Raw genomic sequence first — 14925 nt, forward strand, 5'->3', positions numbered from 1 at the left:
TATTAACATGTAAGTATTCAATATCAAAAGAGATATATATAGGCTATAGGCTACTAATGAGACAGTGATAATCATAATTCTTGTCACTCCATTAGCAAGAATTTATAAATCTTCTGCAAATAACTCGATGTACTAAAAAAAAATAAAATCCACGGACTCTGGTGACTTATCTTGTGGACTTGCTTATTGGACAAGTATGATGCTCACCTTGCTGGCAGACTTCCATTTTAGTTCCAGTAGTAACATGTAATTAACTTAATGTGTTTGCTGTGTGGTCTATTATGCCAGGCTTTATCTATAAATACATCACTAATAACTATTAGGACCCCAGAACAGGAACCGTGAATCACAGATGCACTGAACATTTGTCTTTGGTGCTCACAAATTAACTCTGCAGGTTGTGCTTTAAACCAATCTGAAAGTAGCAGTTGATACTGAAATGTTGCTCTTTATTTACAAACAAAATCAAACATTTTAGCATCACCTGCAGTAACCCTTTACAGATTAAAACACATATTCAAGTCTGGTAAATGAAAACTACTGGAAGTGGCAATGTGAACAGGCTCATGATAAAATCTTTACTTTAAAGTTTTGTCACTGGCATTCAGAGAAAATAAAACTACTCTGAAATAGTAACAGCCGCATAAATAAAAAAAACTTAAAATAATGCCTCAAGTTGGCATATTTTTTTAACTGTGTTCATAAGAACATAAGAACGGCCGTACTGAGTCAGACCAAAGGTCCATCTAGCCCAGTATCCTGTCCTCCGACAGTGGCCAATGCCAGGTGCCCCAGAGGGAGTGAACCTAACAGGCAATGATCAAGTGATCTCTCTCCTGCCATCCATCTCTACCCTCTGACAAACAGAGTCTAGGGACACCATTCCTTACCCATCGTGGCTAATAGCCATTATTGGACTTAACTGGATAAATTCATGGAGGTTCTCTTTTAAACGCTGTTATAGTCCTAGCCTTCACAACCTCCTCAGGTAAGGAGTTCCACAAGTTGACTGTGCACTGTGCGAAGAACAACTTCCTTTTATTTGTTTTAAACCTGCTATCTATTAATTTCATTTGGTGACCCCTAGTTCTTGTATTATGGGAATACGTAAATAACTTTTCCTTATCTACTTTCTCCACATCACTCATAATTTTATATACCTCTATCAGATCCCCCCTTAGTCTCCTCTTTTCCAAGCTGAAAAGTCCTAGCCTCTTTAATCTCTCCTCATATGGGATCCTCTCCAAACCCCTAATCATTTTAGTTGCTCTTCTCTGAACCTTTTCTAGTGCCAGTATATCTTTTTTGAGATGAGGAGACCACATCTGTACGCAGTATTCAAGATGTGGGCGTACCATCAATTTATATAAGGGCAATAATATATTCTCCGTCTTATTTTCTATCCCCTTTTTAATGATTCCTAACATCCTGTTTGCTTTTTTGACCGCCTCTGCACACTGCGTGGACATCTTCAGAGAACTATCCAAGATGACTCCAAGATCTTTTTCCTGATTCGTTGTAGCTAAATTAGCCCACATCATATTGTATGTATAATTGGGGTTATTTTTTCCAATGTGCATTACTTTACATTTATCCACATTAAATTTCATTTGCCATTTTGTTGCCCAATCACTTAGTTTTGTGAGATCTTTTTGAAGTTCTTCACAGTCTGCTTTGGTCTTAACTATCTTGAGCAGTTTAGTATCATCTGCAAACTTTGCCACCTCACTTTTTACCCCTTTCTCCAGATCATTTATGAATAAGTTGAATAGGATTGGTCCTAGGACTGACCCTTGGGGAACACCACTAGTTACCCCTCTCCGTTCTGAGAATTTACCATTAATTCCTACCCTTTGTTCCCTGTCTTTTAACCAGTTCTCAATCCATGAAAGGACTTTTCCTTTTATCCCATGACAACTTAATTTACGTAAGAGCCTTTGGTGAGGGACCTTGTCAAAGGCTTTCTGGAAATCTAAGTACACTATGTCCACTGCATCCCCCTTGTCCACATGTTTGTTGACCCCTTCAAAGAACTCTAATAGATTAGTAAGACACGATTTCCCTTTAGAGAAACCATGTTGACTTTTGCCCAACAATTTATGTTCTTCCATGTGTCTGACAATTTTACTCTTTACTATTGTTTCAACTAATTTGCCCGGTATCGAGGTTAGCTTCTCTGCAGTCAAAATTTTTCAATACTCCAGGGTACTAGGTCTCACAAGAGAAGGAGTATGCTAGTCACAAAGGGAAATGAAAAAAAATCTGCTTGAGCCAGAACTAGGTAACGCAGATACGGTACATGAGAGGTGAGCCACAGCAACCTCTTATGCACTTTGTGATTCTGTTCTTGACTTAATGGGAGCAGCACCAGGATCGCTGTCTTATTTTACCTTCTTGGAGTACTATTTTCAAACATTTAACAAAACCCTAATGTAATGGCTTGGAACACACATTCATGTTTAAGAAATGATTAACACTCCAGAGAAGGTGAACATGAAAGGGGCTGGAATCTGTAGCTGTTAAACAAAGGAAAAAAGTCCATGAAAACATAACACCAATATGCCTTTTATGCAAGAAACAGTATCAGACACGTTCAGTCATACTATACAAGTAATTCTAGCTACATTAGTCAAGCTGTTCTTTTCACACCACTCTGAGCACAACAAAAATATAAGACAACCTTAGTCTAAACTTATTATTATTTAATAAATACACTGAAGACAGACAAGTTCTAAGTATTTCATTTGATTGAGATGTATTTGGTCTATGATTTGTTTACAATTAAAAAAAATTCATTACAATTATTTTTAAAAGAAAGATACATTTTGCAGCTATATTGACTAATAATATCTGTACACATTTCAATAAACACTATATCTAGATCAGATTGTAAATTCTTTGTGCCAGAGACTGCATCTTCCTATGTCTTATAAGCACACTGATGGCACTTAAATAATAATGGGTAGGCTTTTAAACTATCCTCAGATATGGATTGTGTCAATTCATTTCCGTAATGGGGTCAACTGGTATTCAAAAAAGTGCAGGCCTCCTACACAGACCAAATCTGCTGGTGAAATCTAACAATTAATCACTGTTTTTTCTCCAGGCTGTGAGATTCATCCTCTTATTCCAGATGTTAACAACAATTAAAATCAGTTTAGGTTGGGAGGATGGCTAGCTCTGGAGATTAGTAAAGGGACTAACAGAGCCTTTCAACTTTTAGGTCACTCAGTCAATTCTATCTCATTCTGGTAATGAATGAATGTCTTGGCTAACAAAGGCCAAATCTTGAAAACCCCACCTGCCATAGTTTTAGTTCTGTGATTAGCTCTCATTGACTACTAGTAAGTTTTTGCATAACTGGACCTTTAGATTCAGAGGTCAACAAAAATATTACTGGATGGTCTCACCTAGTTCAGTGGACAGCTGTCCGCATCACAAAAACCACCACCTTGCTGACACTACCTTTCAGCAAAGAATTAATAATAATTCTTAGCATTTATATAATGCATCTTAGTCTCAAAGTGATGTGCAAACTAATGAACATAGTGAAATTCATACTTGTGCAGAGGGCCCACACAAAGTCTGGGTATCACTTAAGTTCCATTCAGGCTCTATATTGAGGGCTTACGTTTTGCGTAGGCCTGGTACATGAAGATGAATTTTCCCCACAGGGACTGAACTGACCTATCATCACTAGAAATGGTCCTCCCAGGACAGGGATGATAGGATAAGAGGAGACTTTCACTGTACCAGCTCACATTCCATCTACCTACTCAAGCATTTATGCTGTGCTCACCACTTGTATCAGAGCCCCTCATGTTGCCTTTGTACTATGAATAAATAGACTTCGTTCTCCAGAGTTGTTGCCCCAGTACCTTTCATTAATTCTAAATATACTTTTAAAATAATTGTTTTAAAAATCTCCCCTAGTCAACCAGATGTTTAAATTGATGATTTCAATGTAATTCCTTTTCTTTATATTTAGAGAGAGCTTTTCTGCATTATTAAAGTGAAATATGGATCCATATTTCATTCTGTGTAATCATAAGATGATGGACTATTGACAGACAAGAGTAAATGGAAAAGTGCCTTTACGTGTAAATAGCAATAACCTCACTAGGTCACCAATGTTAAGATGAATATCTTTAAAGCAATTCAATTGTATAACCTGGGTGAACTTAGAAGGGAAAAAGCCTGGGAAGAAATTATTTCTATATATAACAAGAAAGATACATGAGCAAAGCAAAAGCGTGTCTGAGATCTGCAAAATCTATCTAAGGACAAGTTGAGAAAATGTGTGGTCAAAAGCCATCTCTCTCTACTACAGGAAAACTTTATCAAGGATCATTAAACAAAAAAAGAACATTTTCAGACCTGGGATCTTGAAGCGAAGCACTGACTTCAATGGGAGCTCCATGCGCTCAGCTCTTTGAAAAATCAGGTCGTTTATTTATGTTCCTAACTTCAGGCACTTGAGTTTTTAAAAAAAGCCTATCAATTCACAACTTTTGTTACACTTTTTAACAGGAAAAGACATTAGGAGGTTCTGGATGTAGGTTAACTACAGGATGTTCACAATGCATTTGCCTTTCTACTTTAATCAAATCTTTAAAAAGCTGTTTTGTCTGTCTGGTATCAGCGTGTGCACATAACACTTTACTGCCCTAAACCAGTCAGTGCTATAAAAGGAACAAGGAGCAGGACACACACTAACAATAGTTTCTAAATGACACTTCAAAATTTTGGGCCAAATCCTTCCATGACCACAAAAGAAATGGGCAGCAGAGATTCAGGTGGGTCATCTATCACAGAGAAGCTACAAATGAGCCAGGATTTCATGGCAAGAGCCAGGGAAGATAAAATATTTCTAAGGAATCTCAGACCCAAACAACTTAGGGCTTTATGTAGTTAACAACACCACTTTAAATGTCACCTAGAAATAAAAAGGGAGCCAGAGTAGCCATGGGGCACTGGTATAATACGTTCCCTGCAGGTCAGTCCTCTGTACAAGTAGCCAGTGGTTTCTGAAATTCACCTCATAGCTTGTGAAAGTTCCCATGGTCCCATGTTAAAGTCTTAAGTGAGTCTTAAATGGAATGAGAACCTTTATGTGGGCCTCGACACTCGAGTTAATATCACCAAAGTGAGTAACCGTGTGCCTATTTACCTGCTGGGCATACAAATACCGGGCTTGGTGTTCACCATGGGTAAGCCAAATAGGTACCTCAGTACCGAGTGGGTTGTATGGGGTATTGGGCAGAATTTGGCCATAGTTAATACTGTATTTTAATTATGAATAAGAACACTAGGAAACAAATATTATATCTATGGGACTAGTTCTTTAAAAATGACAACCACTAATAAATGTAATATTTTAAAATTTCATAAATTAGATATAATACAGAGTTTAAGAACTAGGGAATAAAAAAACCATCCTGCGGAGAAGGAACTATGTTAATTTTGAAATTGTACGATGAGATGTTGTTATAGAATAAGCATCATTAAGCATAACTGCATGATGGGATATGCTATGGGGACAAAGGCCAAAAAGAAGATTTGCCACTGGCTGAACAGAGACACATAGGCTTGGACTCCTGAACAGAAGCTACATCCAGACTTCTTGTTTGGAACTCTAGTTTTGAATTTGAAGGGTGGTCGTCTGGCTCCTGGGAAAGGGGGAGCAGGATCAGAGAGGAGATTGGGGAGCTAGATTGTGGGTTTTGAAGAGATCTGCAAGGTCCTCAAAATACAGTTAAGAAAAGCAGCCAAGATTGTCCAGTATTTGTGGGCAAGTGTTCTGAGAGGAAGGTTAGAGGAGAAAAAGGACTGTACCAGCAACCCAGACACATCACTGTTGAACAAGGAGTGTGCCCAGAAAGGGGGAGGTCATGACACATCCATTTGTAAATTGCAGTAAAAATATAACGTTTCCCAGGATAGGAAGGCATAAGAATGATGCTCTGAATGAGAGTTTCTGCTATGACAAAGTATTCTGAAAAATCAGACCCTAAGGCATCTAAAATTGGGCACCCACAATTAGCAAATACTTATGACCTTAATCACTCTGTGCTTCATGTCCCCATCTGTAAAATGGCGATAATACCTCCCCCTTCATCTCACAGGGCTGTTTTGAAGACAGATTAAATAATGTTTGTGAAGCACTAAAATACTGTATGGACAAGTGCCATAGAAAAATCCATGAGGAAATTAATTCTGTCTTCAGAGAAAGATTTGGATAGTGTACAGTAAATAAGGCCTAGGGCCATATACTGAACAACAAGGAAAAAACAAAATATTGAATAGCTGCTCATTAGTGTGTACCATTCAAACTGAACACTGAATGAGGCAGGGGTCCTGTGGAAAAAATAATACGTGATCATATAAATAAAGACTGAATCATAATGCATACACAAAAGGGGGGCAAATAAAGGTTGCACAGACAATCTTATTTCTGGCAATTCCTAACTTTTGAGTGCTTACTTTTGCAACCTTAATTATGTTCTTTTAACATTGTGTGTGTGTGTGTGTGTGTGTGTGTGTGTGTGTGTGTGTGTGTGTGTGTGTGTGTGTGTAATGTCCCAGGTTTATAAAAAAGCAAAACTGAAGGGAAAACAAAAAGGAAAATACAGAAATTCTACCATGAGTCACCTGCAAGGTTGAACCATTTGATCCACACAGACCTCTGCCACTTTTGCTAATGGAGTAACAGATAATAGAAGCAAGTTGTCATCCTCTATGTAGACGATCGCTAGAGGGGGATTAGAGACACACTTTTTCAGAGGGTTTCACAGAGATTTGCTCACAGCAGAGGAACAGCAAGACTCAGGAAACGACAGTTACCTTTCTCTCGTAACTGGTGTTCTTCGAGATGTTTCTCTCATATCCATTCCATTCTAGGTGTGTAAACTTGCCACATGCATCCAGTGCCGGAAGTTTTTCCCTCAGTGGTATCCGTAGGGGGCTGGCTCTGGCGCCCTCTGGAGTGGCGCACGTATGCCATGTTATAAAGGGCGCCACCAGTTTCCCCCACCCTCAGTTCCTTCTTGCCGGGAACTCCGACAGTGGGGAAGGAGGATGGGTTATGGAATGGACATGAGCAACACATCTCGAAGAACATCAGTTACGAGAAAAAGGTAACTGTCTCTTCTTCTTGGAGTGCTTGCTCATGTCCATTCCATTCTAGGTGACTCCCAAGCAGTACCAACAGAGGCTGGTAGGAGTTCACGGACATGTAGACTGCAACACAGCCACAGCTAGAGGGGCTGCATTTTGAGCCTTGTGTGGTAGACCACGTAGGTGCATGCTGCCATGTAGCCTAGAAACCTGAGACAGACTCTGGCTGTGCTGATCGGGTGCACAAAGAGGTTGGCAATTAGCTTTGATGTGGAGTCGAACCTGTCCTGCAGCAGAAACGCCCTGGTGTCAGTAGAGTCCAGCACTGCGCCGATGAACTCGATCCTCTGTACCGGGACTAACGTTGACTTTTGCTCATTTATCAACAGGCCCAGAGCTCGGCATGAGTCCTGCAGCACTTAGACGCTGTGCTGGACTTGGGATCTAGAGCAGCCCTTGACGAGCCAGTCGTTGACGTACGAGTAGATCTGGATACCCCGACATCTGAGGTAAGCGGCCAGAACTGACATGCACTTGGTGAAGACCCTGGGCACACACCCTTGGTGCCATTTCAAGGCCAAAAGAGAGCACTGCAAACTGGCAGTGAGTGGTCCCCACCATGAAACGCAGAAAACGTCTGTGCCCTTGGAATATTGATATATGAAAATAGGTGTCCTTCAAATCGCGGGTGGCATACCAGTCTCCCAGATCCAGGGAAGGGATGATGGAGACCAGGAAAACCATGCGAAACTTCAACTTATTGACATATCTGTTGAGGTCTTGCAGGTCCAGAATGGAGCGGAGACCGCCTTTGGCCTTCAGAATGAGAAAATACTGGGAATAGAACCCCTTTCCCCTTTGATGTGCAGGGACTTTCTCCACAGCCCCGACTTGTAGAAGGGCCTGTACCACCTGTCTGAGCAGCTGCTCATGAGCAGGGTCCCTGAAGAGGGCCAGGGAAGGGGGGTTGGAGGGAGGGGCAGAAATAAACTGCAGGGTATACCCCACTGCCATCATGCTGAGGGCCCACCAGTCCATAGTTATTGCGGCGCAAGCGGGAAGGAAAAAAGAAAGGCAATTGGCAAAACAAAGAGGGGGAGGAGCCAGTTTGAAGACTGGGATGTCGCCCTGGGGCGCACCCTCAAAATGCCCGCTTGTTCCCTCGAGGGAAGCAGGATGAACCTGACTGTCAGGCTGAGCCCATCTGGTGGTCCTGTTGGCGCTTGCAGGCCTTGCGGCGCTTGTAACCCTTGCCCTTCTTATGATAAAGCTCCGACCTCACCTGACTGGCAGGTCTATGAGGTTGCTACAGCTTGAACCTCTTTCTAGCAGGTGCTGGCGTGTATAGGCCAAGGGACTGAAGGGTAGCCCTGGAGTCCTTTAGCCCATGTAATTTTGTGTCTGTTTGCTCTGCAAACAGGGCCAGGCTGTCAAAGGGGAGGTCCTGTAGTGAGAGCTGGGCTTCTGCAGCCAGCCCAGAAGACATCAGCCACGATGCCCACTTCATCGCCACCGTAGTGGCCATGGACCTCGTGGCCGAGTCTGCTGCATCTGAAATGGCCTGGAGGGAGGCCCTCGCCACGTTCTCCCCTCCTCGAGGATAGCCAGGAAATCTGTCTTGGACTCCTTGGCAGCACGCCCGCAAACTTGGCGATAGACTCCCAAACATTAAAATCATATCTGCCAAGGAAGGCCTGGTCATTAGCCGCTCTGAGCTGGAGTCTGACAGATGAATAAACCTTCCTCCCAAACCAGTCAAGCCTCTTTCCATCCTTATTCTTGGGAGTAGGGCTGGGTTGACCCTGTCTCTCTCTCTCTCGTTGGCTGCAGATACCACAAGGGAATTTGGGGCAGGGCGAGTGTACAAATATTCAGATCCTGTAGCAGGGACACAGTACTTCCTCTCCGCCCACTTGGAAATGGGCGGGAGGGAGGAAAGGGTTTGCCAGAGGGCTTTCACCAGCTTTGTCACCCCCTCCTGTACAGGAAGCACCACTCTGGATGGGGCTACCGCAGCCAGAATGTCGAACAGGCCATCAGAGGGTTCCGCTAACCTCCTCTGCCTGTAAGCCCAGGCTTGCTGCCACCCTCTTAAGCAGCTCCTGGTATGCCTTAGCAGCATCCTGAGACATCGACTGGGAAATCGGGCGAAGACGATGAGGCGGGGTCGTGGGAAGGGTGGGTGCAACCTCCACCCCTGGGTTAGCCTCCACCCCGGTAGTAAGCTCCTGGGCACTGTGCTCTGATCCCGCATCCAATGCAGGGGGAGGGGAGCAGACGGTTGCCGATCTCCTATCTGACACGCCTGACACCGAGTGCTGGATGAGAGTCCTAGGTGCCTGCGGAAACCCCTGTGGGTTCCAGAACTGCCATGGGGGAAGCCACTGACCTTGGGGCCAAGCACTGACTGGCAATACTGGAGGAGCTCCTCCATGCTTGACTGAGAGCGACTGGCTCGAAGGGCCCGGTGCCTCTTCCTCTTCATCTGAAGAGGGTGAGTGATGCCTTGGAGACCACCGCAGTGCTGATGAGGCTTCAGAGTCCTCCTCCTGCTGGCTTCCATGCCGCTCATTGCAGGAGGACCGGTACCGGATCTCCGAATCCCACCGATGACTGCTCGGAGGCCAGCGGTGGAGCTCGGAGGATCGGCAACAGGTATCCAGCGACTGATGTCTAGAGCTCCTCAAGTAGTACCGAGAGTCCAGCGATCGGGAACGTGACAGCGATGAGCGACACCTAGACAAAGCCGGTTGGTACTGTGGATCCCGCGATGTCCCCTTCGATGCCGGGAATCTTCCGCATCGTGGCTCCACTGGAGACCTGTGCCGTGGGGAGCGATGTCTCCTGTTCGGAGACCAGCACCGCTCCGGGGACTAGTACGCCTTGGTCCCATGCGGGACCAGTACCGGGAATCCTGCAAGCTATGCCGGGATCTATGGTTGGAGGGTCTCGCTGGGGATGTCCGTGCTAGTCTGGGCACTGGAGAGTCTCTGTCCCTCAGGGGTCTGTGCTCCTCCGCCCTGCGTGGAGCTAGGGAGCGCCCTTTGTCCTGGCACTTTTTAAGCCCCTTCGCCAATACTGACGACTGGGAGCGCTATCAGGAAGTCGGTGCTGAAGGTGCACTTTGCACCGATGACGACACACTCTGTGACTTCGGCGGCTCGCAGACTGGTGCAAGGGCTGACTCCAAGAGGAGCACTCTCAACCTTATGTCCCGCTCCTTTTTAGTTCTTGGCTTGAAGCTCTTGCAGATTCGCACTTGTTGCTGATGTGGGCGGATGTCACCCAGACACTTCAAGCAGCTTTGATGCGGGTCACTAATCAGCATGGGCTTCCGACAGCGCTCGCACGGCTTAAAGCCCGGGGAACCGGGCATGCCCCGGCCCTGGGCAAAAGTCCCAACGGGACTATCTAAGTTAACTAGTACTAACACTAAAACACAAAAGAATCACTTATTACAGTAAATAGCAACTATTTACACACTATGCAGAAGAAAACCACTGGGTAATGCAATGCTTGCCAAGGCAAGGAGCAGTTCCAGCACCGTCACTGGCGGTAAGAAGGAACTGAGGGGGGGCGCCCCATATACCGCGGCATGTGCGCGCCACTCCAGAGGCGCCAGAGCCGGTACCCTACGTATACCACTGAGAGGAAAACTTCCGGCACCGGTGCACGTAGCAATTGCGCACACACCTAAAATGGAATGGACATGAGCAAGCACTTGAAGAAGAATCTTGGGTTCCATTCCAGATTCCAGAGGGAAATACGCTCTAGGGCAGACACTCTTCAGCTCATTCCCTGTAGCTTGATCCCTTCTGTCCCATCCCCTTCAATCTGCACTTGTCCTGCATCAAACCCATTCCCTGGCTCTTTCTCCCACTCCCAATCTCCTTGTCTATCCAGTCCCAGTCTCCACTCCTCAGGCTTCTCCTGCCATCCCAGACTCATTGTTCAGCCAGTCCAAGTCTTCCCCTCTGGGCTCATTGTCCAAGTCCCATTCTCACTCCTGCTCTCAAGTCTCTCCCCCTCCCCACCTCCTTCAAATCTACTTGCCCAGTCAATCCCGGTTCCCACCTCCCACCCCAACTCCTTGTTCCCAATCCCATTGCCTAGCCAGTCCCAGGTCCCAGCTCTTCATCTGATCTGTCTCTCTTCTTCCCTCCCTACTGTCTCCCCATCAACTCCCTCACCTCATCCAGTCTCAGTCTCCTCCCCACGTGCTCCAGCTCCTTCTCCCAGATTCAACCCTCCCTGGCTGTTTGTTCCAGTCTCCTTGTCCAGCCAGTCACAGTCTCCCTCTTAACCCTCAGCAATTAGTCTGACCTCAGTGTTCTCCCCACAGCTTCCCTCCCTAGCCACAGCCTGCCCACTCGTACTCAATCCCCAACCCCAGTCCCCTTGCCCAACCAGTCTCAGTCTCCCCCCTCAATTCTGAGTCACATTTCTCTCTGTCTCAGTAGACTCCCAATCTACTCCTGTTTCTCCTGCCAATCCAGCTTTTGTCCCCTCTGCATTTAAATGAGGTATTTCTCCTCCATGCTGCCTGGTTGCCAGCAGAGGGTCTTTGAGAGTACAAGAGAGACAGGCATCCTGCTCTTGGTTCCAGTTCTTAGCCCAATCCTGTCTTGGAGCAGCCATCACAGGGAAAATCTCAGTTAATCTATGTAGCCCTAGGCTGGGGCATGCTCCATTGCTCAGAGGAGTCTCGTCAGCAATAGGAACTGTGAGAAGGTGAAGCGTGCTCAATTAGGACAAAATCTTCTGAAATTGTAGCAGTTAAAATCAAAGTCTCTACTGAGCATGTGTGAACTGTGTTTTTTCAAAGGCTTATAACTTGGCCCTATTTGGAAGGACTTTCATACAGATGGCAAAAGGCACATACTGGACAGAAAGGCCACCGTTCTTCCAACTTTCAAGTCCCTACTTTAAAGCGTGACCAGGGATGCTAGAGCTTCTCAAAGAGGTCACCAGAATTTTTTAACATGGCCACAACAACATATTTTCCCCTAGCTTTATTCTCAGAAATGATTGAACAGTTTTGGCTGAAGTTTTCCAGAAAAAATTTCAGCTTGAGGCAGAATTTCAGCTCGAGTAAATCCTGGCAAAATTAGAAGCAACTAAAAACAGAGTCTTATTATGGGACGCGTTGGGCAACCTTAATAACAGGTGGTGCTACCAGCCCCATTTACAATGTTATCAAACACAGCCTGTATTGGGTGCTCATCATTTTGGATACCAGCGACCTGTGAACATTTTGATATTGAACTGATGAAAATATATTTTCTGATCAGATATTTGGTAACTGAATTATTGTAAGCAATAGGAAATACCATTATGCAGCAGTGGGAAAAAGTGTCTCTCAAAACTACAGCTTCCTTTTAGAAAAGTATTTCGGAAACAAAGTACAGCACAATACACATACACACATCCAGTGCTGACAATGTAGACTAGTACTAGGAGAATCCTGCACTTTCAGAACTACCTTCCTTAGAATGAGACAGTCAACTGTCCATCTCAGGTGCCAAGTGGATATTAAAGAATTTATAGCATCTTCAGTTTAAAATTAGAGAATAAGCCTGGTGACCTGGCCAATATTTATTCTTTCACCATAGGTCCAAGGTTTAATGTCCGACGTTACATGAACTATTTCTTACAGCATTCTGGCTGCTGTGATTGCCTACCTGTGAAGTGGTCAGAAAACGGGTGTGACTGTTAAAGTAGTATAACTTTCACTGAATGACAAATTAAAGCGTGGGCAAAAGAAGTATACATAATATAAATTTCCCTCTAAACCTATTTTCTCACATCTTACATCTATGATATAACTTACACCACCATTTAGATCACCATAAGCTTTGATGACTAGAATCTGAAAGGCACATTAAGCCAAATTATCCAGTGCATCCTCCTTCCCGCTCAGGTCCCAAAATCAGACTAAACAGATGAGATGAATCTCTTTCAGAAGAAAGGATAAACTGGCACCTAACCTTTGAGACAATCTAGAACAATAAGGGAGGAATACCTGGGTAAGCATGCAACACCCATATCTACAGTTTGAAAACACCAATCACATGAACAGCAAGACACATTCCTCACCTTGATTCTGCTGACAGCTTCCTGAGCCTGCATCATTCGCACATTCTTGGAGGGAGTTTTGTCAGAAAGGAGTTGAGTGGAGCCAAGGTAATTGGCAGCAAAAATAATTCCATCAATTAAGTCTTCAGGATCACAGGGTCCAGGAACTATAACACAGAAAACAAATTGCTGAGCAAAATTATGTTATATTATGGAGAGAAACAGCACTTGCACTACTTAGCCTGCATCTGATGGCTAAAAATGCTGCTCTAAGCTATTTAGAGTTAGCATGATAGCAGGACAACCAACATTTTCAATCAAGGCAAACAAAAACACTGAGCAAAGTGCTTTCAACATCTCTACAATAGAAATCGCAATTGCTAATCCAACCTGCCTCCCACAATAATTTGCTCCATGAGACAAGGTTAACTAGAACAAAACAAACAATGTATTTTCATTCCTACAAAAAATACAAAGCGTTTTCATTTCTCTCTCTCTCTCTTCACTTCCAATACCCTAATCATATCATTTAGCTAGAGTCTAAAATAAAAAGAACAGGGACATAAACTCAATATTAACCACCAGCACCTCGCTTTTTCAAGCACTGACCATAATTGGAATGATGAGCGGTGGAATCTCCTCAAAGTATTTTACAGGTATGATTTTTTTCCCCCAGAGTGGAGTTAAAAACTTTCACATCACATTGAAGAGCATATAGTTTTATGCCAGACCTACTCATAAAAGTCATACAGGAGGGACTGATCTCTTTAGGAGGGATAATTTTGATTTAGACTAAGACACTCTCCCTGCTATAGGCTCTGATGCTAGATGTGCAAAGTAAGGGATTTATACTTGGGCTAATATATACCATTGACTTGGCCCTGCAAATTGCCGAGAAATCTCAACTCCCATTGGCAAGTGTAAGCTTATGATCAGGAGGCACTCAGTCCCTTGCAGGACAAGTCCCTATAATATCTATATGATCTATGGTTTTTCAGATTCATCACTTTAAAACTGAAGCAACATTCTCCCCTTGGATCTTTCAGCTGCTAAGAACTGGATTTTTCTCTTTAAAAGGTTTAACCTCTCATGATGATCTCAAAGGCAGCTTAATATAACACACTGCTTATTGGTGTGCAAGAAAGAAAAATCTGGGTTCAAATTTAATTAAAATATACATAGCATTTACTTTTGTGAGAATTCACTTTTTGTAAAGTTATCAACATTTTATTGTCATAAAATTTAAAGTGGTGACATTTTATTTTTCTTACGAATATGAAAAAAACCACTCTCAGGACTTCCAGTATCTACCTTAAAGACTGAATCAGCTCTCTGAAATTCTGTAAAAAAGTATTTCTAATGTACAGCCTTCCAAATGCAGCATATTGGAAAACAATCCAAGGAATCCCAGGACAGAAATCTGATGTTGGCTTCAACTCTCATCTTTATATAAATCAAAAAGCCAACCACAAGAGTTTTAAGGACAAAGTAAGAAAATTAACTCAATTTCCCTGCTTGTTCCATGATATCATTACTTTATATTATTTATGTTTTATGGCATGCAGCTGAATATTTATGTGTACAGACAGAACATACAAGTATGCATGTGTTTATGTTAATTCTAGTGATGGGTGAACCTCATATATATAAAATTTTTAAAACATTATTTATCCACAGGACAGGTACAGCATGGGCAATAGACGTTCCCCACCACCACCACAGCCCTGTCAATAA

The 14925-nt window shown here is 43.6% G+C and overlaps 1 protein-coding gene across 2 annotated transcripts in view; it reads right to left on the bottom strand.

Moving 5' to 3' along the window:
• APBA1 (amyloid beta precursor protein binding family A member 1) overlaps positions 1-14925 on the bottom strand; it is a 142717-nt gene that overhangs the window by 18693 nt on the left and 109099 nt on the right. For both annotated transcript variants that reach the window (XM_034773664.1, XM_034773665.1), the window contains exon 5: positions 13213-13358. In XM_034773664.1, the coding sequence (XP_034629555.1) occupies positions 13213-13358 (146 nt within the window). The remainder of the gene's footprint in view (positions 1-13212; positions 13359-14925) is intronic.

This window comes from Trachemys scripta, chromosome 6, assembly GCF_013100865.1.
Source record: "Trachemys scripta elegans isolate TJP31775 chromosome 6, CAS_Tse_1.0, whole genome shotgun sequence".
NCBI lineage: Eukaryota > Metazoa > Chordata > Testudines > Emydidae > Trachemys > Trachemys scripta.